Consider the following 23,503-nt stretch of genomic DNA (forward strand, 5'->3'; position numbering starts at 1 on the left):
ACTTTTTGAACCGCTGCGTTAGATTCGAGCCAAGAGTTTCAATTTTCGTACAACTTATTGATATTTTTTAACTTTGTAGTACTTCGTACTTATCAATTTCAACCACATATGTTTTTTTTTCAAATTTTTAAAACTTTGTCAGTTTTAGTATGGTGCATCTCAACAAAACAATTCAGGAGGGTGATAACCCGGATCTCACTGCCGAACGCTTGACGGCAACATTTGATACTCATGCGATGGCTGCACAGATTTATGGGGGAGAAATGGTAAGCTATCTAGTCAAAATGGAATATTTGAATAACTGTCTCTAATGTTTCCAGCGCGCCCGTCGTCGTCGTGAGATCACCGCGAAGCTTGCAGAAATCCCAGAGCTCCATGACTCGATGCCACTTCCGTATATGACAAGAGAGGAGAAAATTATGGAAAGTGCTAGGAAACTGACGGTTTTGACACAAAGAATGTCAGAGATCATTGATCCAACTGATGCAGGCGAGTTGTATCATTTGAACAAGTAAGTGGACTTTTTTCTTGGACTAATACCCTTCGTTTGACAGGCTTAGGATTTTTCCTAAAATTACATGGAAAATTAATTTAGAAATCAGATTCAGCATATGAAATAGTTTTTGGTACAAAAATTTTATTATGATAACGTAAAAATAAGGAAAAGCAATTCTTTGGGATCTCATGAGATTTTTGAAAACATCGCCGAACTTTCATTTTTTTTTTACGTGCGAAACCATCCAGATTAAGGGCGATTCTAAAGAAGTTACGCTCACTGTACTTTAGTTTATCATATCAAAAATCAAAGTAGAATAATACAAAAATACAAGTTTAATAATGAAAGAGCTCTTCAAACTGAGCATTTTCCCAGAAAATCAATAATTTTCCAGCGAAGTTCTCGGAATCGAAGGAAATCCTATGGCTCTTCACGGTGTGATGTTCATTCCAGCCCTCAACGCTCAAGCTAGTGATGAGCAGCAAGCCAAGTGGCTCATTCGAGCGCTCCGACGAGAAATCATCGGAACCTACGCCCAAACTGAAATGGGTCATGGCACAAATCTTCAAAATCTGGAAACAACTGCTACTTATGACATTGGAACTCAGGAGTTTGTGCTTCACACTCCAAAGATCACCGCATTGAAGTGGTGGCCAGGGAATCTTGGAAAAAGCAGCAACTATGCAGTTGTAGTTGCACATATGTATATAAAGGGAAAGAACTTTGGACCACATACCTTCATGGTTCCATTGAGAGACGAGAAAACTCACAAACCACTTCCAGGGATTACAATTGGAGATATTGGACCAAAAATGGCTTATAATATTGTAGACAATGGATTCCTAGGCTTCAACAACTACCGTATCCCAAGAACGAATCTTTTGATGAGACATACCAAAGTAGAGGCTGACGGGACTTATATCAAACCACCACATGCAAAGATCAATTACTCTGCAATGGTACATGTGAGAAGTTATATGCTTACTGGACAGGCGATTATGTTGTCGTATGCGTTGAATATTGCAACAAGATACTCGGCAGTGAGAAGACAGGGGCAGATTGATAAAAAGTAAGTTGGAACTTTTATGAATAAGATCTGAAGAATACCAACTACTATTAGTAAAATAAAAAAGGGTTATAGGTTGAATTTCTTGGGTTGAGCTATCTCTAAATATATTTTTCATAACTAAAAAGCTTATTTCATGGCTTGAAAATAGATTCGTCTTTAGTAAGAATGATCATAACTATAACTATACATCAATACTTTTATGTGCATACCTATGTAGTACGTCTATTACCTTTATATATAGAAGTTCCGTAAATAACAGACTTCGCTGTGCCACTCACAACTTACATAACTTCTCAGTTTTGTTACTGTTACGAATTACGAACTACGATATGAATTACGCCTGTTAAACAATACAACGTAAATGTTACGAAAAATGTTACGTTTGATCAACAAAAAATGCGGGAATTTTCCCCCAGGAAAATGTGACGTCATCACGCAAAATCAGTTGAAAAATCTGCATCTCTTCTCCCGCATTTTTCGTAGAACAAACCAAAATGGGACACTTTGACACCACGTGCGAATTACGAGAAACTTAATTACTTGCAAACCCCATCCTCACTTATCCTCTTTCCAGTGAACCAGAGGTAAAAGTGCTCGAGTACCAAACCCAGCAGCACCGTCTCTTCCCATTCATCGCCCGTGCCTACGCTTTCCAGTTTGCTGGTGCCGAGACCGTGAAGCTTTACGAACGAGTACTCAAGGAGATGAAATCTGGAAATGTGTCTCTTATGGCTGACTTACATGCATTGACTTCTGGTTTAAAATCAGTTGTTACTCATCAAACTGGAGAAGGTATCGAACAAGCGAGAATGGCTTGTGGTGGGCATGGATATTCTATGGTAGGAATGTTATAATTGAAATTGCAAATTCTAAAGGAATGTTTCAGGCTAGTTACATCTCTGAAATCTACGGAGTTGCAATTGGAGGATGCACGTATGAAGGAGAAAATATGGTTATGCTTCTTCAACTCGCTCGTTACCTCGTCAAATCCGCTGCCCTTGTGAAGTCCGGAAAAGCTTCTCAGCTTGGACCACTGGTAGCCTACTTGGGCGCCAGAAGTGAGCCAACTAGCCTGATAGATAGAGTTCCAAATGGTGGAATCACGGAATACATCAAGACATTCCAACATATCGCAAAGAGACAGACGTTGAAGGCTGCCAACAAGTTCTTCGGATTAATGGAGAATGGAGAAAAGAGAGAAATCGCCTGGAACAAGTCATCCGTGGAGTTGAATAGGGTATGTTTGACTTATGCTTGTGATTTTTGAGAATACGAGTGATGGTACATTGTGGCCTTGATGTCCATTTGCCCATTTCCTTGCAGAAAATGCAAAACCTGCAAAACTTTAGATGCACTTTTGAGCTTGTTTATCAATATTTGTCAACAATCATTGAATTCTTATCAGTTGTCCCTGCAACCTTACTAGGAAAATTAGTTCAAACACCAAAATGTTGGAAAAGTGCATTTGCTATGTAGCAAAAACTGGTGAAATCTGGTAGAATTTTGTAAATCCGAAACCTTTTTTGGGCTCTATATTAGGGTGCATACTAGATACCAGAGCCGTATTTAAAGTTAAAGATGACTAAAGATTCTGAACACACTAGCTTAAGACATTGTAACAAAAGCGACACTCTTAAAATTAAAAGTCCGAAAAGTATATATTTCTAGGCGAGTCGCCTCCACACCCGCCTCTTCATCGTCGAAGCCTTTGCCAGACGAGTCAACGAAATCGGAGATATCACCATCAAAGAGGCTCTCAGCGATCTCCTCCATCTTCACGTCAACTATGAACTTTTGGATGTTGCCACGTATGCACTGGAAGATGGATTCATGTCATCCACTCAGTTGGATTATGTCAGAGATCAATTGTACTTCTATCTCCAGAAAATTCGACCAAACGCAGTTTCATTGCTAGATTCCTGGGAGTTTAGTGATAGAGAGCTGAGATCTGTAAGTTCCAAAGCTAATGGGTTCTAAAATTAAATAACTGAAATTTCAGGTCCTAGGCCGCCGTGATGGTCATGTCTACGAGAACCTTTTCAAGTGGGCAAAGGAAAGTCCGTTGAACAAGACAGATGTTCTTCCGTCAGTGGATACATATTTGAAGCCAATGATGGAAAAAGCCAGGCAGAGCAAGCTATAATTCTAATTTATATTTTTGATTTTTTTTTCTCTTGCATACTCTTTGCTTATACTGTTAAATATTTGAAAATGCAAACATTGCACTTATAAATAGTACAGGCCAATAATCACAACTCCGCCCATCACTCCTTTTATACCCTTTCCATCAGTTCATCCATCCATTCTTCTTTTTTGTTGATATCAGTAACATGGCGAACCGATCAATTCGTGATGGAGATAACCCCGAATTGCTGGAAGAACGGAGGATGGCAACTTTTGATACGGATAAGATGGCAGCGGTGATCTATGGAAGTGAAGAGGTAAGGACTGCAAACTACAAACTATTGATTACAAGCTTTATTAGGCTAATAGAAAATCAGATTATACATAATTTTAGTATGAATCAAGAGTTATCAAAGCTGAAATTTTATAATGTTTTAAAGCACAATGGAATGTATACATACATGTTCTTGAAAAATATTGTATACCTTAAGTGGAGACCATGTATGTTTCGCACCGTATAACTTAATCAGTTAGAACGACATGTTCCACCACGTGGCATTGAACAATAAAATCCCTGTAATTCCACAAAAATCAATTTTCGTCGTTTTCCCTTTGTCGGAAAAATTTTTTTTATTAGGTAAGATTAGATAGCCACTATTTTTTCTGAGAGATAGAGACCATAAAACGAAATACATATTCTGTCAATCAGCAGGAAAGTGCAAAAGTCAATGTTTCTAGTAGTGTGTAAAGGTTTCAGCAAACCATGAACATACATATGTATCAAGATTTTGGACAGTAAAGAAACAGGGAAATGAACTATCATAGTTTATGAGGGAAATTATCCCCGTCGATGCACCATGTTTCGAATGATTCAAACTTTGGTGCCTCACTTTGGTTGATTGCATTTTTTTTTGAAATAATTAATTGTCAACTTATTAAATGAAAAAAAAACTGTCTTAATACATAGAAAATTATTTGTTCAGTTCGCTCGTCGCCGTCGTGAGATCACCGACGCCGTGTCCAAGATCCCTGAGCTCGCCGACATCAAGCCCTATCCATTTTTGACTCGAGAGGAGAAGGTGACCGAGGGCACCAGAAAAATATCGATTTTGACAAAATATCTGAATCAGCTGATTGATAGAGATAATGAAGAAGAAAGTTTGCACCTGCATCGGTAAGGATTTTCTTTTCAAATTCAGTGTGATTTGGTAGATCTCACTTAATTGTCTCATACGTCGGTTTTATTTAGGTTTATAGAAAATTTGTTAACTGGTACAGTATTGTTTATCTGCTTGCTTGCAACTTTGTTCTGAAGTATATGCTAGCGCCTACCGATTTCCGTCAAGAGCTTCCATGAAAAATTTTGAAAAAATAAACCTCAAATGTTTGCCACTTTTCCTTTAAACTTTTCTCACAATCAGGTAAATTCCCACTTTCCAGAGAAGTGATTGGCTACGAGGGTCATCCCTTCGCTCTCCATGACGCTTTGTTTATTCCAACCCTTCAGTCACAGGCTAGTGATGAACAGCAGGAGAAATGGCTCGAGAGAGCTCGGCGACGAGAGATCATTGGATGTTATGCGCAAACTGAGCTCGGTCACGGCTCAAATCTTAGGAATCTTGAAACAACTGCAGTCTATGACATTGCTTCCCAGGAGTTTGTACTACATACTCCTACGACAACGGCGTTGAAGTGGTGGCCTGGAGCACTTGGGAAGAGCTGTAACTATGCATTGGTTGTAGCTGAACTGATTATAAAGAGAAATAACTATGGCCCCCACTTTTTTATGGTGCAGCTGAGAGATGAAAAAACCCATATTCCACTAAAAGGCGTTACCGTAGGAGATATCGGGCCTAAAATGAACTTCAATGCGGCGGATAATGGGTACCTTGGGTTGAACAACTTGAGAGTTCCACGAACAAATCTTTTGATGAGACATTGCAAAGTAGAGGCGGATGGGACGTATGTGAAGCCACCGCATGCAAAGATCGGGTACTCTGGAATGGTGAAGATCAGAAGTCAGATGGCTATGGAGCAGGGGTTGTTTTTAGCACATGCATTGACAATTGCAGCGAGGTATTCGGCAGTGAGGAGGCAAGGACATTTGGATGATAAGTGAGTTGAACAGTGGTTTTTATTGGACATAAAGTACCACAACTATTCAAATGTTATTTGCTCTATCTAGGAAACGTTTTTTGTCTTCAGATTTATCTTTAACCTACAGGGATCTCTGGAAAATTTGGAGCAAGTTGTGTAATTTTGTAAAAAATTAAAATTGCAATGGTCACTGTCAAAAGGTAGCATAGCATGTAAACGTATTCACCTTTTTTTTCAGATTTTTTCGACAACCAAAAATTCTGAATTCACTTTGAAATTTGAACTAAAATCCGATGCCCAATTAATCGTTAACCTTCAATTCTACCACCCAGAAATTCCAGGCAAGTCGAAGTAAAAGTCCTTGACTACCAGACCCAGCAGCATCGTCTATTCCCATCATTAGCCCGTGCGTATGCATTTATATTCACTGGATTTGAGACAATTCACTTATATTCTCAATTATTAAAAGATGTTGATATGGGTAATACATCTGGAATGGCTGATTTACATGCATTGACTTCTGGTTTAAAATCAGTTGTTGCTCATGAAACTGGAGAAGGTATTGAACAGGCGAGGATGGCTTGTGGTGGACATGGATACTCTATGGTAGGTTTTGAAAATCAAGTAAAAAAGAAAAAGCATTTTATGGAGTTGTTTCAGGCTAGTTATATATCTGTCGTATATGGGATTGCTATTGGCGGATGCACTTATGAAGGGGAGAACATGGTGATGCTCCTGCAACTTGCACGGTATTTAGTGAAATCCGTGGAACTTATCAAGGCCGGTAAAGCTAAGAAATTAGGACCAGTGGCATCATATCTAGCAGACAAGAGTGATGAAACTGATCTAACCAGCCTGAATGGATATGTAAAGATGTTCGAGAACATGGCTAGAAGGCAGGCTTGGAAAGCAACAGAGAAATTCTTGAAATTGATGGAAAGTGGGGAATCAAGAGAAGTGGCATGGAATAAATCAGCAGTGGAGTTGACTAGAGTAAGTTTATCTACAACATTTACCACTATTGAGTTCCAAAAGCTCTGATGTGGTTTTTTTCGTGGTTCAAAAATATACAATAGAAATCTAGATCCAAACTATGTCGTTCAGTTGTTTGCCCAATTTTCGAAGATACACAAAGAAAGGCCTGTAGACATATCATTATTATTATAAGTTATTAAAACTAAAAAATATCCCAATAAAAAAATGCGGTAATTTATATGCCAAGGTCAGTTTTTTTGATTGAACTGGAAGCTTCTGGACCCTAGAAAATTTTTGTAATTAAATTCTGAAAGCCCTTAAAATTTGAAACAAGTCCCCGAAGAAACATTTTCAAAAAAGTTCATTTTAAGGCAATTTTTAAAGTTATGAAAACTACATAAATTCTCCCAAAAAAAATGCGCCTAAAATTTGAAAAAAATCTGGAAAGTGCTAAAATTTTCTGAAAAGATCTGGAAAAGTCTAGAATTTTTTAAAATAAAAGTTGGAAAGTTTTAGAATTTTCTTGAAAGTCCGCAAAACTTCAGGAAATTGTGTAACTGTACAAAAATGTTACATGAGCAATTTAAAATTTATTAGAACAATTTAGCGTTCGCCAGTACGCAAATTGTGCATGCGAACGACTGGTTGTATATAATTTGTATTGCTACTAGGAAATAATATCTGGCAAGCATAGTTATGTAAATTAAAACACACAGTTAACAAAAGTGCAACAGATAGTAACCACCTTATCATTTAAATGCAACCTTCATTGGTTTGAAGAAATGTTTTGGTTTTTGAACCAAATTCTTAAAAAGGGTGTGCAAATACTGATACTTTAAAAAAAATTAGAATGTTGCAATGTATACCCAGAAATATCAATTTTTACACCCAGCAATTTCAGGCTAGCCGTCTACACACCCGTCTATTCATAATCGAAGCTTTTATGAGAAGAGTGTCTCGAATTGAAGATATTCCAGTGAAAGAGGTTCTAACAGATCTTCTCCATCTTCATGTCAACTATGAACTATTGGATGTTGCCACGTATGCACTGGAATTCATGTCATTCACTCAGTTGGATTATGTTAGAGATCAACTATATTTGTATCTGGAGAAGATTCGACCAAATGCAGTATCTCTAGTTGACTCTTTTCAGATTAGTGATATGCAATTGAGATCTGTAAGTATTTTGGGACAATGTAGTTATGAAACACAGAGGTTTTAGGTCCTTGGCCGCCGGGATGGTCACGTCTACGAGAATCTCTTCAAATGGGCAAAGTCAAGTCCCTTGAACAACGCAGATGTTCTACCGTCAGTCGAGAAGTACTTAAAGCCTATGATGGAAAAGGCGAAGCTTTAACTTTTTAATTTTTCTTATATTACTTTTAAAAAATAAATACGTCAACAGACTAAAGAGAGCAACAAATACAAACTATTCAAAATCATCACAGACCAACTGATGTATACATATGTGATAAGAAATTGATAAATATTGGCAACATTTTTCAGAATGCAAACAATTATTGTTGCACTTTAATAATGATGATTTTTTTTCTTAAATTACACTTTTTACAATTTTTTGTATATAACAGTTAGTTAATTGGTTCTTACAGTCCTCATTGAGGATTTTATGGCATTGTTCTAGTTCTACCTGAATTTGGAAAATTTTTCAAATATTCTATCTCATATGTTGTGTTATAAAATCAAATATTATAAAAACGAAACTCCTGCAAATGTAATGTATTCCTTTAAGTTTTCCGATTTTCAGACTGTACAATGAGCTCAATTTGCAAAGGAGATAACTCAGATCTCACAGAAGAACGAAAGAATGCGACTTTTGATACGGATAAGATGGCTGCCGTGATATATGGACGTGAAGAGGTAAGGGGGGCAAATAGACTACAAATTACAGGCAGCAAAAGGCCAAATGGCGTATGAAAATGCCGTAGACGGTTCGATGGTGAACAACTGAGGCCCGCGGTTAGTCCGTCCCCGGCAGAAAGTGCATCCATTCAACTGCCTGATTTTTGGTCGTCCAGGCTTTAAAATTTTAGTTTTTGGGAAAATTTACTTTTTTTTTGTCACTCTACCGGCCTGAAATATGCTTTAAAATTCAGCTTAGAATCTCCGTTGGCTTTTCCAGATTGCTAGTCGCCGTCGACAACTCACTGAATCCATCTCCCGGATCCATGAGCTTGCAGAATCCAAACCCCTAGTTTTCATGACACGAGAGGAAAAAATCGCTGAGTCCTGTAGAAAGCTGGAGGTTTTGAGTCGACACTGGAATCAGACCCCGTTCAACAGAGACAACGAAGAAGATGCACTGCACATCTACAGGTATTAGTTGGAGCAAACTTGCAACTAATGATCACTTTTCAGAGAGGTATTGGGGATGGAGGGACATCCGTTGGCGCTTCACGATACAATGTTCATACCGACTTTGGTTGCACAGGCGAGCCAAGAGCAGCAGGAGAAGTGGTTGGGGAGAGCTAGAAGGAAGGAGATTATTGGATGTTATGCACAGACCGAGATGGGTCATGGTGAGTATTGGGGTTATTTACTTGTATGCCGTATCGTTACAGTAATCTTGTCCATACTTGAAATAGTAGGAAGTCACAATTTGTTGAGATACTACATCTCGAGAGATGCTAGTAGGTTACAAATTTATAGCTAAAACTATCGATATTTGGGAAGAGCTCACCCTTCTTTGACCAACTTTTAGAGCAAGACCGTCTAGAAGGCTTGATGAAGTCTGAAGCTTGAAGCTTTGAAGCTTGAAGTCTGATCCAGAAACTTATCCAAAATATGACTCAATCTTCGACCAAGATTCGAAAATGTTCTGCTCACTCTTAGAATTTTTAATTATTAGCGCTCAGTCGTAGGTCAAAGAATGAACCGCCATGTTCAGAAATAACAATAAAATGTAGGTTTTAGGTACCAATCTCCGAAAACTTGAAACCACAGCCACCTACTCCCCGGACACCCAGGAATTCATCCTGAACACCCCAACCATCACAGCTCTCAAATGGTGGCCCGGAGCACTCGGGAAGAGTTCCAACAACGCTATAGTAGTTGCTAATTTGCTTATCAAAGACCAAAACTATGGACCACATCCTTTCATGGTTCAACTGAGAGATGAGAAGACTCATATTCCACTAAAAGGAATCGTAGTTGGAGATATTGGCCCGAAAATGGCATTCAATGGAGCGGATAATGGATATCTTGGCTTCAATAACCACCGAATTCCAAGAACAAATCTTTTGATGAGACATACCAAAGTAGAAGCAAATGGGACTTATATAAAACCTTCTCATGCAAAGATTGGGTACTCGAGTATGGTAAAAGTGAGAAGTCGAATGGCAATGGATCAGGGATTGTTCTTAGCATCGGCTTTGGTAATAGCTGTGAGATACTCGGCAGTGAGGAGACAAGGTTTCTTGGAAGACAAGTGAGTAATTTGATGTAGTTTTACATGAAGTTTCCCAGAATATCAACAATATCAGAGCGAACTTCTTTAGAACGTTTAACAAACGTCAAAATTTAATAGTGTTGCAGAACCCAAAAAGTAAAAGTCCTTGACTACCAGACCCAGCAGCATCGTCTATTCCCATCATTAGCCCGTGCCTATGCATTTATATTTACTGGATTTGAGACAATTCACTTATATTCTCAATTATTAAAAGATGTTGATATGGGTAATACATCTGGAATGGCTGATTTACATGCATTGACTTCTGGTTTAAAATCTGTTGTTACTCATCAAACTGGAGAAGGTATCGAACAAGCGAGGATGGCTTGTGGTGAACATGGATATTCTATGGTAGGCTCTAAAATTAAAGAATAAAAAAATGTATAATAATGTTTCAGGCTAGTTATATCTCTGAAATCTATGGAGTTGCAATTGGAGGATGTACTTATGAAGGGGAAAATATGGTAATGCTTCTGCAACTTGCACGGTATTTAGTGAAGTCCGTGGAACTTATCAAATCCGGAGAAGAAAAGAAGCTAGGACCAATGGTGTCATATCTAGCAGCTAAAGGTGGCCACCCTGATCTATCAAGTCTGAATGGATATGTAACAGCTTTCGAGCATATGGCTAGAAGGCAGGCTTGGAAAGCAACAGAGAAATTCTTGAAATTGATGGAAACTGGAGAATCAAGAGAAGTGGCGTGGAATAAATCAGCAGTGGAGTTGACTAGAGTGAGTTTAGAAAAAAATCAGTACTTAAACCGTAGCCTAATAGATTGTGAGCTCAGCGAGCATTGAGCTCGGAAAGTACTATGAACAGAGGTGGTAAATTCACTGAAAATATGGTTGAGTAATCCATCAATAAAGTCGCTATAACTGTATTGACGGTTCAACCCACGACCTGCCTTTTCCGACTATATTCAGAAAAAACCCGTAATCTGCAAAAATAAATTTCCATGGCTCAAAATTTACATAACATTTTCTGATAGTTCTCCAAAATTCTCCAATAAAATTCTCCAGTAGTTTTTTTACATTGGCAAATTGGCAAATTGGAAAATAATATTTTTATAATGTTTTTTGACTACTCGAGCCGTTGTTTTCTTTTCTGTTCAGTTTAGCTGTCTCTAAATTTGTATCACAATTTTTTAAAGCGAATTTTGATGTTTTCCCACATTAGTTTTATCATTTTTAACCCCATAAAACCACGACCCTTCCAGTGAAGTCACAAACTGTCTCGAATTTCAATTTTCTTGTCAAGTCTCAAAAAAGACAGTTTTATCAGTTTCCGATAAGGCAAAATGTTGCGATTTGTTGATTTGAACCTTATCAACAGTAAAATGAATTGCCTTTGTTTGTAGGCACTTTCGTAGACATTTGTGTCTTGAGAGGTTTGTGAAGTGGGAGACGATGAGAGTAGACTGAAATAAGTACATAATCGTTGAAAAACATGTTTCTGGATAACTTTAAGCCAGTTTTAGGCCCAGAATGTATCGAGATCTAAATTCTTGGACATTATTTTTCAATTAGATACATATAGTTAGACGAGATATTATTTATTACAGTGTATTTTTTCTACACTTCTACGACCTTAAAGGAGATTCATTCAAAATGGTACCGCCACGCGCTCCAAAAATCAATGGATAGCGCGTGGCGAGACCATTTTGCACAAATGCGCCCTTCTTTAAAGTCGTGGAAGAGTAGAAAAAATACATTGTATTTCTTGCCATTTTTAAAGTCGTAGCTCGTAAAGTCGTAGCATATTTTTCAATTATTTTGTTTTGAATAACTTAAAGACGTTGATCGAACTACATAGTTCAAAAGTCTTTTTTTAAGCTGTTCCAGACAGAATATATTAAAGTTACAATCATCCTTCTTTCAACTATCAATCAAGTGCTTACAGGCTAGTCGTCTACACACCCGTCTATTCATAATCGAAGCTTTCATGAGAAGAGTGTCTCGAATTGAAGATATTCCAGTGAAAGAGGTTCTAACAGATCTTCTCCATCTTCATGTCAACTATGAACTATTGGATGTTGCCACGTATGCACTGGAATTCATGTCATCCACTCAGTTGGATTATATCAGAGATCAACTATATTTATATCTGGAGAAGATTCGACCAAGTGCAGTATCTCTAGTTGACTCTTTCCAGATTAGTGATATGCAATTGAGATCTGTAAGTTTTTGGAATAATTTTTCTATGAAAAACATGTTTTAGGTTCTTGGCCGCCGGGATGGTAATGTCTACGAGAATCTCTTCAAGTGGGCAAAGTCGAGTCCCTTGAACAAATCTGATGTTCTACCGTCAGTCGATAAGTACTTGAAGCCTATGATGGAAAAGGCGAAGCTTTGAACTGGCGTCTAACCTTGTAGTCTTATCAATTATAAAAACTTCCACCCGCCCTGGTACTCAGCACATTTCTGTAAACAAAACTGTATTTATAAACCGTGTTTTATTATTGTTGAACTCTCTATTACTTTCTAAATTTTTTAAGAGTACTATGCATTTAAACACATCAATTTGCGAAGTTGATAACCCGGATCTCACCGAGGAACGGGAGAAGGGAACTTTTGATACGGATAAGATGGCGGCTGTGATCTATGGAAGTGAGAAGGTAAGGCTTTTAAAGTTATTTTAGAGAAACATTATATCAAAAATATTGTTCCAGCTCGCCCGCCGGCGTCGAGAAATCTCAGAAGCTGTCTCAAAAATTCCGGAGCTAGCGGATACCCAACCCTTTCCGTTCATGGACCGACTTGAAAAAATTACAGAAGGATCCCGTAAACTAGAGGTGCTCAATAACAACATCCGTGATATAATTGACTACGATGATAACGGCGAGAGACTTCATATCTATCAGTAAGCCATTCAGAACTTATTAGTGACCTCTGTTTGACCTAATGACTCCTGTTTCAGAGAGGTTACGGGGATGGAAGGACACCCATTGGCTTTGCATGAGGTCATGTTTATTCCTGCATTAGTGTCACAGGCTAGCAAAGAGCAGCAGGAAAAATGGTTGGGGAGAGCTAGAAGGAGGGAGATTATTGGATGTTATGCACAGACCGAAATGGGTCACGGTGAGAAACTTTTTTTGTATAAAAGTAGATATCCAACTTCAAACTACGATTCAAAGTAAAGAGTGCATAACCCCATCCGTCCGTTTTTAGGTACCAACCTCCGGAAACTGGAAACCACTGCCACCTACTTCCCAGACACCCAGGAATTTGTACTTAACACCCCAACGACTACAGCTCTCAAGTGGTGGCCCGGAGCTCTCGGGAAAAGTTCCAACTATGCAGTTGTGGTAGTTGATATGATTATCAAGGGAAAAAGCTATGGACCGCACCCCTTCATGGTTCAACTTCGAGATGAGAAGACTCATATTCCACTAAAAGGAATCGTAGTTGGAGATATTGGCCCGAAAATGTCATTTAATGGAGGTGACAATGGGTTCCTTGGATTCGATAAATTCCGAGTGCCCCGGACGAACCTTCTGATGCGGCATGTTAGGGTGGAAGCTGATGGAACATATGTTAAGCCTCCACATGCAAAGGTGAATCACTCTGCAATGGTTCATGTGAGAAGTCATATGGCAACAGGACAAGGGGCACTACTGGCACAGGCTTTGATTATTGCAGTGAGATATTCGGCAGTAAGAAGACAAGGGTTTTTGGAGAATAAGTGAGTTTGAGATGAAATGATAAAAAATAAAAGAAAAGCGCTGGTAATTTCAGAACCCAAGAAGTAAAAGTCCTTGACTACCAGACCCAGCAGCATCGTCTATTCCCATCATTAGCCCGTGCCTATGCATTTATATTTACTGGATTTGAGACAATTCACTTATATTCTCAATTATTAAAAGATGTTGATATGGGTAATACATCTGGAATGGCTGATTTACATGCATTGACTTCTGGTTTAAAATCTGTTGTTACTCATCAAACTGGAGAAGGTATTGAACAGGCGAGGATGGCTTGTGGTGGACATGGATACTCTATGGTAGGCTCTGAAATCAAAGAATGAAGCATTTAAAGGAAAGTTTCAGGCTAGTTATATCTCTGAAATCTATGGAATTGCAATTGGAGGATGCACATACGAAGGAGAAAATATGGTGATGCTCCTGCAACTTGCACGGTATCTTGTCAAATCTGTAGAACTTATCAAATCCGGAGAAGCAAAGAAGCTAGGACCAATGGTGTCATATCTAGCAGCTAAAGGTGGCCACCCTGATCTATCAAGTCTGAATGGATATGTAACAGCTTTCGAGCATATGGCTAGAAGGCAAGCTTGGAAGGCAACTGAGAAATTCTTGAAATTGATGGAAAGTGGGGAATCGAGAGAAATAGCATGGAACAAATCAACAGTGGAGTTGACTAGAGTGAGTTTAGAAAAAAACAATAACTTCTACCACTCCCCCACATGGCCAGTGATCTTAGCAGCTACTTCAATATTTTCATGAAATTTCTTTCAATCTACCATAGATAGGTTTTTAAAAAATGAGTGGTCCTTACTAGCGGTCCCCTTGGCCCAAAAAAATATGGTGGCCGATTTTAATATCCGGAACTTTGTTAACCAGTTAAGGATTTTTGTTTAACCAGTCCATGGAGCTTATTGAAACTGTTCCAGAATGATACGAGAAAGTTCTTGAAACATTCCAGTTGACCGATTTACCATATATTGATATGCTTTCATTATATGAGAGTGGCTGATTTTCTCGTCACGTTGAATAAAACACCTATTCCCGAGTTGCTTATTATGATATTGTCTGAGACGTCTTTTATATCGGTTGAAAGTGCAACTAGCTTGAAACTTCAACAACTTTTCCACAAATTTCAGGCCAGTCGTCTACACACCCGTCTATTCATAATCGAAGCTTTCATGAGAAGAGTGTCTCGAATTGAAGATATTCCAGTGAAAGAGGTTCTAACAGATCTTCTCCATCTTCATGTCAACTATGAACTATTGGATGTTGCCACGTATGCACTGGAATTCATGTCATCCACTCAGTTGGATTATATCAGAGATCAACTATATTTATATCTGGAGAAGATTCGACCAAGTGCAGTATCTCTAGTTGACTCTTTCCAGATTAGTGATATGCAATTGAGATCTGTAAGTTTTTGGAATAATTTTTCTATGAAAAACATGTTTTAGGTTCTTGGCCGCCGGGATGGTAATGTCTACGAGAATCTCTTCAAGTGGGCAAAGTCGAGTCCCTTGAACAAATCTGATGTTCTACCGTCAGTCGATAAGTACTTGATGCCTATGATGGAAAAGGCGAAACTTTAAGTTTCTGTTCTCATCTGGAATTCTTTATCACATTCTTTATACATCCATTTCTCTATTAATAAAACAATAAAAACAGTTCACAACTAATGAGCATCATCATTATTTCCCGAACAGAGCAGTGGTCTTTCCTCATTCAAAATCGCGTTGGCCATCTTGTCGATTATCGTCTTTCTCTTTGACTTTGCAGCTGGTGCTGGATCCGATGGTTTAGTATCACAAACAGTTGTTGCTGGAGGTGCAAGTGGATCTATTAGATCAGCAATATACGATGGATGGAAGGACTGAGTTGGGCACAGGGATCGTTGAGCCTGTAAATGTGGAATTTAACTTCTTTATAGTGTAGTTTATGGAAAACCCTGGAAGGTCTAATAGTAAGTCTATGAAGGTTTTTATTTTGAAAAGTGAGAGCTTGCATATCTCCAAAAATTGTAGTTATCAAAAAGTTGCCAACTATCAAATTCTAGATTTTTTTCAACTAACAAATTTTCCTAAAAACCTTCTTGTACTTAAATCGTCAACTCACCAAGTTAACAAGTTCCCGATAGCTCTCACTTTTCCACAAATCCAAAAAGATCTTCTCGTTTGCGTAACCAGTTTCCATGAATCTTCCACTTGCGGTTAGACGGGCAAGGAATTTCGGATTCAGCTTTCCAAATACACTTCTGGAAAATGGAATGTGTTACTTGGAAATATTAAAACCTACAAAAATTTTACTACGTTAAAATACGCGCCAGGCAGCATACCACTGACGCAATTCTAGTGCCTTGACGCGTTTCCAGTGCTTTGGAGCAAATCTAGTGCCTTGGGGCATTTTCTAGTGCCTTGACGAACTTCTAGTGCCTTGACGCAATTCCAGTGCCTTGACGAATTTTTAGTGCACTGGCGCATTTCTAGTGCCCTGGCGCATTTCTTGTGCATCAAAACTCAACTCTAAAATCTCCTCTCGTGTTGCCACGTGAGCAAACTCGAGCCGAACATCTTCCAAATTCATTCCCGCTTCCAATGCCAAAATAACTGTCTCAATCGGCGTCAACTTTCCATTCTTAACCGCTTCCCGTCCTTTTATCAGTGTCTTACGAAGCTTCTGTATATTCGGATGATGTCGTCGAGAAATCAGAAGTCGAGATAGCTTCCAGTTTAAAACTATTATCAAGAGAGATATAGCAGACATTATCGACGAGTAAACTATTGAGGTCTGCAAGAAAAATCGATAAATTATCAGAAACTCAAGAAAAATCAATAAACTCACCGTTTCGAACGCCTCATAATTTTGTGTGTTTGAGCTCATTTGTTTTGTGAAAAATTACCGGAAAACTATGGTAATTTCATAGAAATGATTGAAATTTAAACGTTTGAACTGATAAATAATTTTTTTAAAACAATTATTGCGAAATATAAGTTTACACGTGAATATTTTTATTTATTTTTCCCAAACATGAATTTTTAATTAAGAGACCCGTGAAGAAAATCAATAATTCACTGAAAAATCAATATTTGCTGATCTTTCCGTTTAGATCCGTTTTCAGCTTTATCCATTCCGGCGGGTAGAAGTCTTCCGGGTGCATTTCACCAGCAACCTGAGAGGATTACTGTAGTTTTTGGTTGCTGGCGCTTTTCTCGTGCCTACCGTACCCCATCTTTTGACTCCAAAATATCCCTATAATATGTAGTTGCAGTTCGTTTTGCCAAGTACGACAACCACCATCCGAATGTAGAAGATGGCGCTGGAAAATTGTGTAGTTTGTAGTCATCCAGTTGTAGTTTGTAGCTTACCAGTTATTAGTGTGACGTCACAGAATAGTCTAGAAAATGCCAAGTCGATTTCTGGTGTCAATGTTGGTGTTAGAATTGCCTAAAAATGTTAAAACAGTTCAAGAAGTAGGCGGAGTCTAATCTACCGTATAACTTGGAGAAATTTGTGGTAAACTGTAGTCATAAGAATTGTTGACTGGTTTTTGAAGAAAAGTGAAATGGGCAACACGATCTGAAAATTTTAAGGAAATTGGGAAAAAGCACTAGAATTGCACCAAGGCACTAGAAAAGCGCCAAGGTACTAGAAATGCGCCAATGCACTAGAAATGCGTCAAGGCACTAGGAATGCGCCAAGGCAATAAAAATGCGTCAAGGCACTAGGAATGCGCCAAGGCAATAAAAATGCGTCAAGGCACTAGGAATGCGCCAAGGCAATAAAAATGCGTCAAGGCACTAGGAATGCGCCAAGGCAATAAAGATGCGCCAAGGCACTAGAAATGCGTCAAGGCAATAAAAATGCGCCAAGGCACTAGAAATGCGCCTCACCTTCAAAAACCGTATATGCAAAATGAATATCATTGCCTAAAACCACCACATTGACCCGTTCATGAGATTTTCGATCTGAAAACTTTTGAGTCACAGAAGTCGGCGCCGACATATTTACTACTTACACAAATCCACCAAAAAATCAGTGGCCGCCCGTGTAAACGTGGCATCCGATGGTCGATGAAGTCCATCATACTGGAAATCTCCCCGTCTGACGTGGGTGCAGATTCTGTGAATTGAAGAAAAAATGCACGAGAGATGCGCCAGCAGATGTCCTGCTGGCGCATTTCTCAATCAGTTTGGCCTAGGTGTTCATGCTACTACATAAATGAAATATAAAGTGAAGAATTGAAAATTGCACAAAAAACGCGTCAGCAACAGTGCTGGCGCTTTTCTCGATACTCACAGAAAATCATCCCTAAACTTTGCTGGGAGCAGAATTTCGGCTCTCATCGCTTGTAGTTTGCTGGGAGCCAACCATTCACGCACTTGAGGACGAATGTGATGGAAATATTTGAAACTCTGAAAAACTAGAAATGTGTCAGCAATCATTTTCTGGCGCATTTCTCGATAATCACCTGGAAGTAGTGTCCATCTAGAATCAAGTTTTGGTCGGATCGGTTCAAAAATCTCGAGGGATCATCGTATACACAACATCTTCCCCAGTTCGTTTGCTGGTGGGTAACCAAAGAGTCCTGGAAAAAGGAGGATCGAGAAATGCGCCAGCGAGCGTTTGCTGGCGCGATTCTCGATACATGAGTCATTTCTTGTGGGCTACCATTGCTATTTTATCATACTGATTAATAATTCACCAGAATTGAGGATTTCTCAATGTGTATCCGAAAATGCGTCAGCAACCCATTGCTGACGCCTTTCTCGATTCTTACCGGTATGATTCTCAAGGTGAATTGATCTGCCAATTTTGGGAACAACGGTTGAATATTCCTGTTTAAAGTTTCAATAAAACTGGGATTTGTAGCATTTATCACTGCTTTTCGTTGCAATGAGGTAGCAATTCCATGCAGGGAAATTATCTCGAAAAGCTTGTTTCCTAAAAATGAAAAAAGCTTGCTGGCGCTTTTCTAGTGCCCTGACGCATTTCCTGATACTCACCTAGTCCACCAGAAGGGAAGGCGAAAAGCATAAGTTGCAAGGTTTTTTCATAGTTTGGCTGGGACTTTTGTGAATTCTGAAATAAAAGTTTTTTTTTTCAATTCCATTTTAAAATTCTCACTTTTTGCTCCAAATCCAAAAAATGTCGATTTTCAATAAAACTTAGCAAGTTGTTCACATTGATCTCACATTTTGGCGATAAATTTGAATTTTTTTGAAAATATTCTAAAATATGACTGGATCCCAGAGTTATTTTGATTATAACATAGATATTGGCAAATATTCCTGGAAATATCGAGAATTGCGCCAGCGAAGTTGGGTGCTGGCGCACGTTTGGATACATGACGTTACGATGTTCAAAAGTGCGTCAGTTGGAGGTTTTAAAGAGAATTCAAAAAATTGTTTTAGATGAAATGCTGTCAAAAAATTATAGATATTACTTTGAAAATTTTGGAAATTCTGGAAAACTTTTGTTTAAATTTTAAATTTTTCAGACTCTTTTTCTACACTAACTCACCTAAAACCAAGCAAAAATACATCAAATAATTCGAATTATACCTCATAGTTTCAATTTTCAAACACTTAAAAAATTTCCAAAACAAAATATTTTTTTTCAAATTTTGAAACTCTCTCAAAACTTGAATAATATGATTATATAGTAGCGGGAATCAATAATTTACAGCGAAAAACATGTATTTGTATTATTATTAATAGTATCCAAATAGCCAATGACTGGAGCAATGAGCCCCCATGGTGCATCGAAGGGATGTGTAAATAGCTGCAAAAATGACATATTTTGCGGTCCAGATCATTGTTATAGAACTCGTTACACGTTTTGGGCTTGTAATAAAATTAAAATTTGAATTTTGAAAAAACACTTTGGGAAATTTTTTTTTTGTGAAAAAATTTAAAATTTCTAAAAACGTTTTTAAAAAATTAATTTACAATTTTTGCTAGTATATTCTTCACTTTCAGCTAAAATTTCTAGAAGAAAGGTTCAAAATATGACAAATTTGTAGCTTAGAGCAGGAATAAATTCATTTTTCTTTTCAAAAATATATAATTTATTTAAGCACTTGATTTTTTTTTTTTTTTTAATTTTTTTTTTTAAATTTTTTCACTAAAACGACTAAAAACATGAACTTTCCATAAATAATTTTCAAAAAAAAGTCAAGTTTCGCTTTCGGTTGATTTATTTTCTTTACCGGAAGCGACGTTTTTTCAATGTACTTTCTTGGCTTAGGCTTATAAAATGTCTAGTTTGTAGTCTATTAGCCTTCCAGTGTTGATCAAAGAAAAATGACAAAAGCAAATTCATGAGAACGAGATGAACAACAATAAATTAAACAACAATTTTTGAAAAACCAAAAAACAAAAATTAAAATTAAATAATCAGCCGAGTTTCTTCTCAATTTTCACTCGCTCTTCAGTGACTTCAATGACATATTCAAATCCATTTGCCTTGTAATTGATGGTTCCGGTTTTGCCAGCGAAGGTAGGATCAAACTCTTGGAGCATTTCTTCTGCAATTGATTCACTATCATCTAATTGCTTGCTGACGACACAAGTTTCCAGCTTTGTAGACGAATTTACCAACTGAAAGAATTTTAATTAAATCAACTAAAAATTGATTATTGCTATACCTCTTTCAGATCATTTGGCGATACCTCTGGACTGGTGAATTCAATACTTGAAAATCCAAGAAGATCCGACACAGTAAATCCAAAGACGGAGCAAATGTTAAGATCAGTTCGCAATTGTTTTGCATTTTTAAACTGTTCCAAGCAAGTTAGTGGACGAATATCGTTGAAGATGCAACGCATAATCTCAAATTTCACAAGTGTTCCAGCATCGAAAGAACTGAGAATTAGCGCAGCTCGTGGTTTCTTGAATCCACTCAGAGAAACTGATTTCGCTCGGAAACAGTGAGCATCTCCAAACTCCATATCGATTGTTCTCAGGCTTGACCTCAACCGTTCATTGTGGACATAGTCTTCATATCCTCCAATTGAGTCGAAATCTAGACTGAACTTCTCAATCTGAGCTTTTGGAAGCTTCATGACATTGAACAATTTTCTGAGAGCAAACTGTAGTCCTTTATTGTAGATGGTTCTTCTTTCATCATCAGCCACGACCGGATGGAAAGGTTCATTGCGAGCGTTGCTTATTTCATCATAAGGCACAAATCTATACCGATAACGAAATGATTTTCCATTGAGAACAATGGTGTACCTATGGCCCTCAATAAAAATATCAATGTCCAAATCCAGTTTCAAGGTGTCGATGAAGCTTCGAAGATTTCCATTGGAATTGCGAACGGAAATCCTGAAAATATTTTTATTATACTTTCTAAAAATATAATTTTTATTTATTTGATCTTACCAATCGTATGGATGCAGTTTCTTCACAATTTTCTTCATAATATTCAGAGGCAAGTCAAAAAGCGTCGGCGAGCTTGTCTTCGATCTGAAAATGTGTTTTAAAAAAGTTATTTGAAATTATTGTAGCCTAAATAACTAACAATTTCATGGAATTCTGCTTGTCCGTCGTTTCACCAATTTCTGCTCTTTGGCTAGTCATGTCGACGAATTACCTGAAAAAAATTAATTTGAGTAAATATAGAAAATCACGTTCAATGTGTAAAAACGAAATTAATTTTTACAAAAACAGGTTATTTTACTTATTTTAAATCATTTTCAGGGGAAAAATCACAAAAAATTGGTTAGAAAAACGCATAAACCACATTTGAAAATTCAAAAAAAAATTTAGAATTTTTGTGCGTCAAATGAGATGCCCGGTACGCATACTGCGTACTCTGAGAGTTACCGTAGTTTGGAAAAGGATCTTTGTTAACTATTCGAGAATTCCTTTTAAAATATAGAAAAACTGGGAAGATTACAAAATATTAAACGGAAGGTAACATTCAGCCGTAACCCAAATTATTGGTTTAATCAGTTTCAAAACAAAAAAAGTAACAAAATAAGAATTCATGTGACTAGTAAAACAAAAGCAAATTTTGAAAAATGAGAAGATTATTCGATTTTCTTCACAATTTTAGTTTCGAATTCAGTGACTTCAATGAGATATTCGAATCCATTTGCTTTGTAATTGATTGTTCCGTTATAGCCAACAAAGTTCGGATCGAACACTTTGAGCACTTCTTTTGACACCGTTAACACTCCACTATTGTCCTCATCATCGCTGTCTTCATCACTATCTTCATCGCTGTCATCCTCGCTGTCATACGTGTTCCTGCTGAGACAAGTTTCCAGCTTTGCAGACGAATCAACCAACTGAAAAAAAATCTAAAATTAATTAATCAATAATTAAGAATTTCTATACCACTTTCAAATCAGATGACAATACTACAGTTGTGAATTCGATATTTGAAAATGCGAACAGTTCAGCAACTCGAATTCCGGTGTAGCGATCAGTGGAAAGTCCAGTTTTCAGTTTTTTCGCATTCTTCCACTGCTCCGAAAGCGTCAGCTGCCAACTGAAGTAGAACTTGTAGGAATTAATGATTTCAATGTTCTCGAGAGTTCCAGACTTGAAAGATTTGAGAATGAGCACAGTTCGAGGTTCCTTTAGTCCACTCAGAGAAACTGATTTCGCTTGGAAACAGTGAAACTCTCCAAACTCCTTATCGATTGTTCTCAGGCTTGCACTCAACAGTTTATTTTTAAAACTAACTCTTCTGGAACCAATATCGTAGATATCTTCAAATTCGTCACTTCCTCTTCCCATAAAGTCAAAATCCAGTTTGAACTCTTCAATTTGGGCACTTGGAAGCTTCATAACCACGAACAATTTTCTGAGAGCAAACTGTAGTCTTTTATTGTAGATGGTTCTTCTTTCATCATCAGCCACGACCGGATGGAAAGGTCCGAAGGATTGATTTCCATTGATATCAATGGTGTGAAAAGTGCCCTCAATAGAAACATCAATGTCCAATTTGAGGTGCTGGCTGTCGACGAAATCTCGAAGATTTCGATTGGAATTGCGGACGGAAATCCTGAAACTCATTTGGTTTTTTTTTAACATTTGCCTAACATTCAAAATTTGATACCAATCGTATGGATCCACTTTCTTCATAACTTTCTCCATAACATCAACTGGCATGCTTAAAAGCGTAAGTGGTCTTTTCTTCGATCTGAAAATAAGCAAATTTTAAACTGAATCCGATGCAAATTTCATTTTAACACTAACAATTTAATCGATCCAGTTTCTTTGTCATTTCGACAATTCCACGAGATGAGCCAGTCATTTTGACAAATTACCTGAAAAATAGGAAATTTATTTGATTGATTCAGTTTTCAATCGTTTGAAGTGAAGAAAACAATAAGAAAATACGGATAAAGTGAAATATCTTTGTAAAATACGTTACCTAACGGTAAAATAACAAATTTTCCAGTAAATTTCGTGAAAACTGAAAATTTCTTTTCTGTCTAATAAATTTTCACAAATAAAAATCACAAAAACGACAGGAAAAATGCAAAAACTATGTTTGAAATTTTGAAAATCCAAAAACAATAAACTAGGAATTCTGTGCGTCAAATGAGATGCCCGGTACGCA

The 23,503-nt window shown here is 37.6% G+C and overlaps 8 protein-coding genes and 2 non-coding genes across 12 annotated transcripts; 5 read left to right on the forward strand and 5 right to left on the reverse strand.

The window, feature by feature from the left end:
* Positions 1 to 142: 142 nt before the first annotated feature.
* On the forward strand, positions 143 to 3,812 carry acox-1.1 (Acyl-coenzyme A oxidase acox-1.1; the record flags this gene model as incomplete). 3 transcript variants are annotated; one of them, NM_001025918.8, is made up of 7 exons in its annotated part: positions 143 to 266; positions 321 to 511; positions 891 to 1,565; positions 2,140 to 2,404; positions 2,452 to 2,802; positions 3,234 to 3,515; positions 3,565 to 3,812. In NM_001025918.8, 7 exons carry the CDS (start codon positions 150 to 152, stop codon positions 3,706 to 3,708), a joined length of 2,025 nt encoding a protein of 674 aa, NP_001021089.1. The 3 variants fall into 3 exon arrangements, with proteins under 3 accessions (NP_001021089.1, NP_001379414.1, NP_001040649.1); NM_001047184.4 differs by having other exon boundaries at positions 237 to 266; positions 3,565 to 3,708; NM_001392960.1 differs by having other exon boundaries at positions 144 to 266; positions 321 to 1,565; positions 3,565 to 3,811.
* A 55-nt stretch (positions 3,813 to 3,867) lies between these two features.
* acox-1.2 (Acyl-coenzyme A oxidase acox-1.2) lies at positions 3,868 to 8,176 on the forward strand. The gene is made up of 7 exons (NM_060861.6): positions 3,868 to 4,006; positions 4,673 to 4,863; positions 5,130 to 5,804; positions 6,128 to 6,392; positions 6,447 to 6,779; positions 7,663 to 7,938; positions 7,984 to 8,176. The coding sequence occupies exons 1-7, from the start codon at positions 3,896 to 3,898 to the stop codon at positions 8,116 to 8,118; spliced, it is 1,986 nt and encodes a 661-aa protein (NP_493262.2). The 5' UTR covers positions 3,868 to 3,895; the 3' UTR covers positions 8,119 to 8,176.
* A 343-nt stretch (positions 8,177 to 8,519) lies between these two features.
* On the forward strand, positions 8,520 to 12,687 carry acox-1.3 (Acyl-coenzyme A oxidase acox-1.3). Its single transcript, NM_060862.3, has 8 exons — positions 8,520 to 8,639; positions 8,902 to 9,095; positions 9,138 to 9,298; positions 9,693 to 10,206; positions 10,314 to 10,578; positions 10,626 to 10,958; positions 12,127 to 12,402; positions 12,445 to 12,687. The coding sequence occupies exons 1-8, from the start codon at positions 8,535 to 8,537 to the stop codon at positions 12,577 to 12,579; spliced, it is 1,983 nt and encodes a 660-aa protein (NP_493263.1). The 5' UTR covers positions 8,520 to 8,534; the 3' UTR covers positions 12,580 to 12,687.
* Positions 12,688 to 12,721: 34 nt separating this feature from the next.
* On the forward strand, positions 12,722 to 15,594 carry acox-1.4 (Acyl-coenzyme A oxidase acox-1.4). Its single transcript, NM_060863.7, has 8 exons — positions 12,722 to 12,841; positions 12,896 to 13,086; positions 13,144 to 13,304; positions 13,395 to 13,908; positions 13,962 to 14,226; positions 14,273 to 14,605; positions 15,064 to 15,339; positions 15,382 to 15,594. Exons 1-8 carry the CDS (start codon positions 12,728 to 12,730, stop codon positions 15,514 to 15,516), a joined length of 1,989 nt encoding a protein of 662 aa, NP_493264.1. The 5' UTR covers positions 12,722 to 12,727; the 3' UTR covers positions 15,517 to 15,594.
* F08A8.8 (DUF2857 domain-containing protein) lies at positions 15,557 to 16,910 on the reverse strand. Its single transcript, NM_001128975.3, has 4 exons — positions 16,766 to 16,910; positions 16,446 to 16,711; positions 16,040 to 16,178; positions 15,557 to 15,824 (listed from the first exon to the last, which is right to left on the reverse strand). Exons 1-4 carry the CDS (start codon positions 16,802 to 16,804, stop codon positions 15,600 to 15,602), a joined length of 669 nt encoding a protein of 222 aa, NP_001122447.1. The 5' UTR covers positions 16,805 to 16,910; the 3' UTR covers positions 15,557 to 15,599.
* Positions 16,911 to 16,912: 2 nt separating this feature from the next.
* On the reverse strand, positions 16,913 to 19,639 carry F08A8.5 (Galactoside 2-alpha-L-fucosyltransferase). Its single transcript, NM_001128974.4, has 12 exons — positions 19,445 to 19,639; positions 19,049 to 19,212; positions 18,928 to 19,003; positions 18,702 to 18,865; positions 18,393 to 18,509; positions 18,221 to 18,336; positions 17,940 to 18,043; positions 17,815 to 17,889; positions 17,415 to 17,500; positions 17,290 to 17,368; positions 17,149 to 17,240; positions 16,913 to 17,093 (listed from the first exon to the last, which is right to left on the reverse strand). The coding sequence occupies exons 1-12, from the start codon at positions 19,488 to 19,490 to the stop codon at positions 17,004 to 17,006; spliced, it is 1,209 nt and encodes a 402-aa protein (NP_001122446.1). The 5' UTR covers positions 19,491 to 19,639; the 3' UTR covers positions 16,913 to 17,003.
* On the reverse strand, positions 17,528 to 17,687 carry F08A8.10. Its single transcript, NR_050662.1, has one exon. It is a non-coding gene; the product is annotated as an Unclassified non-coding RNA F08A8.10 (non-coding RNA).
* On the forward strand, positions 17,531 to 17,687 carry F08A8.9. Its single transcript, NR_050663.1, has one exon. It is a non-coding gene; the product is annotated as an Unclassified non-coding RNA F08A8.9 (non-coding RNA).
* Positions 19,640 to 20,227: 588 nt separating the features above from the next.
* fbxa-101 (DUF38 domain-containing protein) lies at positions 20,228 to 21,520 on the reverse strand. Its single transcript, NM_060865.6, has 4 exons — positions 21,449 to 21,520; positions 21,310 to 21,393; positions 20,571 to 21,252; positions 20,228 to 20,523 (listed from the first exon to the last, which is right to left on the reverse strand). The coding sequence occupies exons 1-4, from the start codon at positions 21,505 to 21,507 to the stop codon at positions 20,320 to 20,322; spliced, it is 1,029 nt and encodes a 342-aa protein (NP_493266.1). The 5' UTR covers positions 21,508 to 21,520; the 3' UTR covers positions 20,228 to 20,319.
* Positions 21,521 to 21,900: 380 nt separating this feature from the next.
* Positions 21,901 to 23,207, reverse strand: fbxa-140 (F-box domain-containing protein). Its single transcript, NM_001375234.3, has 4 exons — positions 23,137 to 23,207; positions 22,997 to 23,080; positions 22,270 to 22,942; positions 21,901 to 22,220 (listed from the first exon to the last, which is right to left on the reverse strand). Exons 2-4 carry the CDS (start codon positions 23,047 to 23,049, stop codon positions 21,960 to 21,962), a joined length of 987 nt encoding a protein of 328 aa, NP_001361875.1. The 5' UTR covers positions 23,050 to 23,080; positions 23,137 to 23,207; the 3' UTR covers positions 21,901 to 21,959.
* Positions 23,208 to 23,503: the final 296 nt, after the last annotated feature.

Source organism: Caenorhabditis elegans, chromosome I, assembly GCF_000002985.6.
Source record: "Caenorhabditis elegans chromosome I".
Taxonomy (NCBI): domain Eukaryota; kingdom Metazoa; phylum Nematoda; class Chromadorea; order Rhabditida; family Rhabditidae; genus Caenorhabditis; species Caenorhabditis elegans.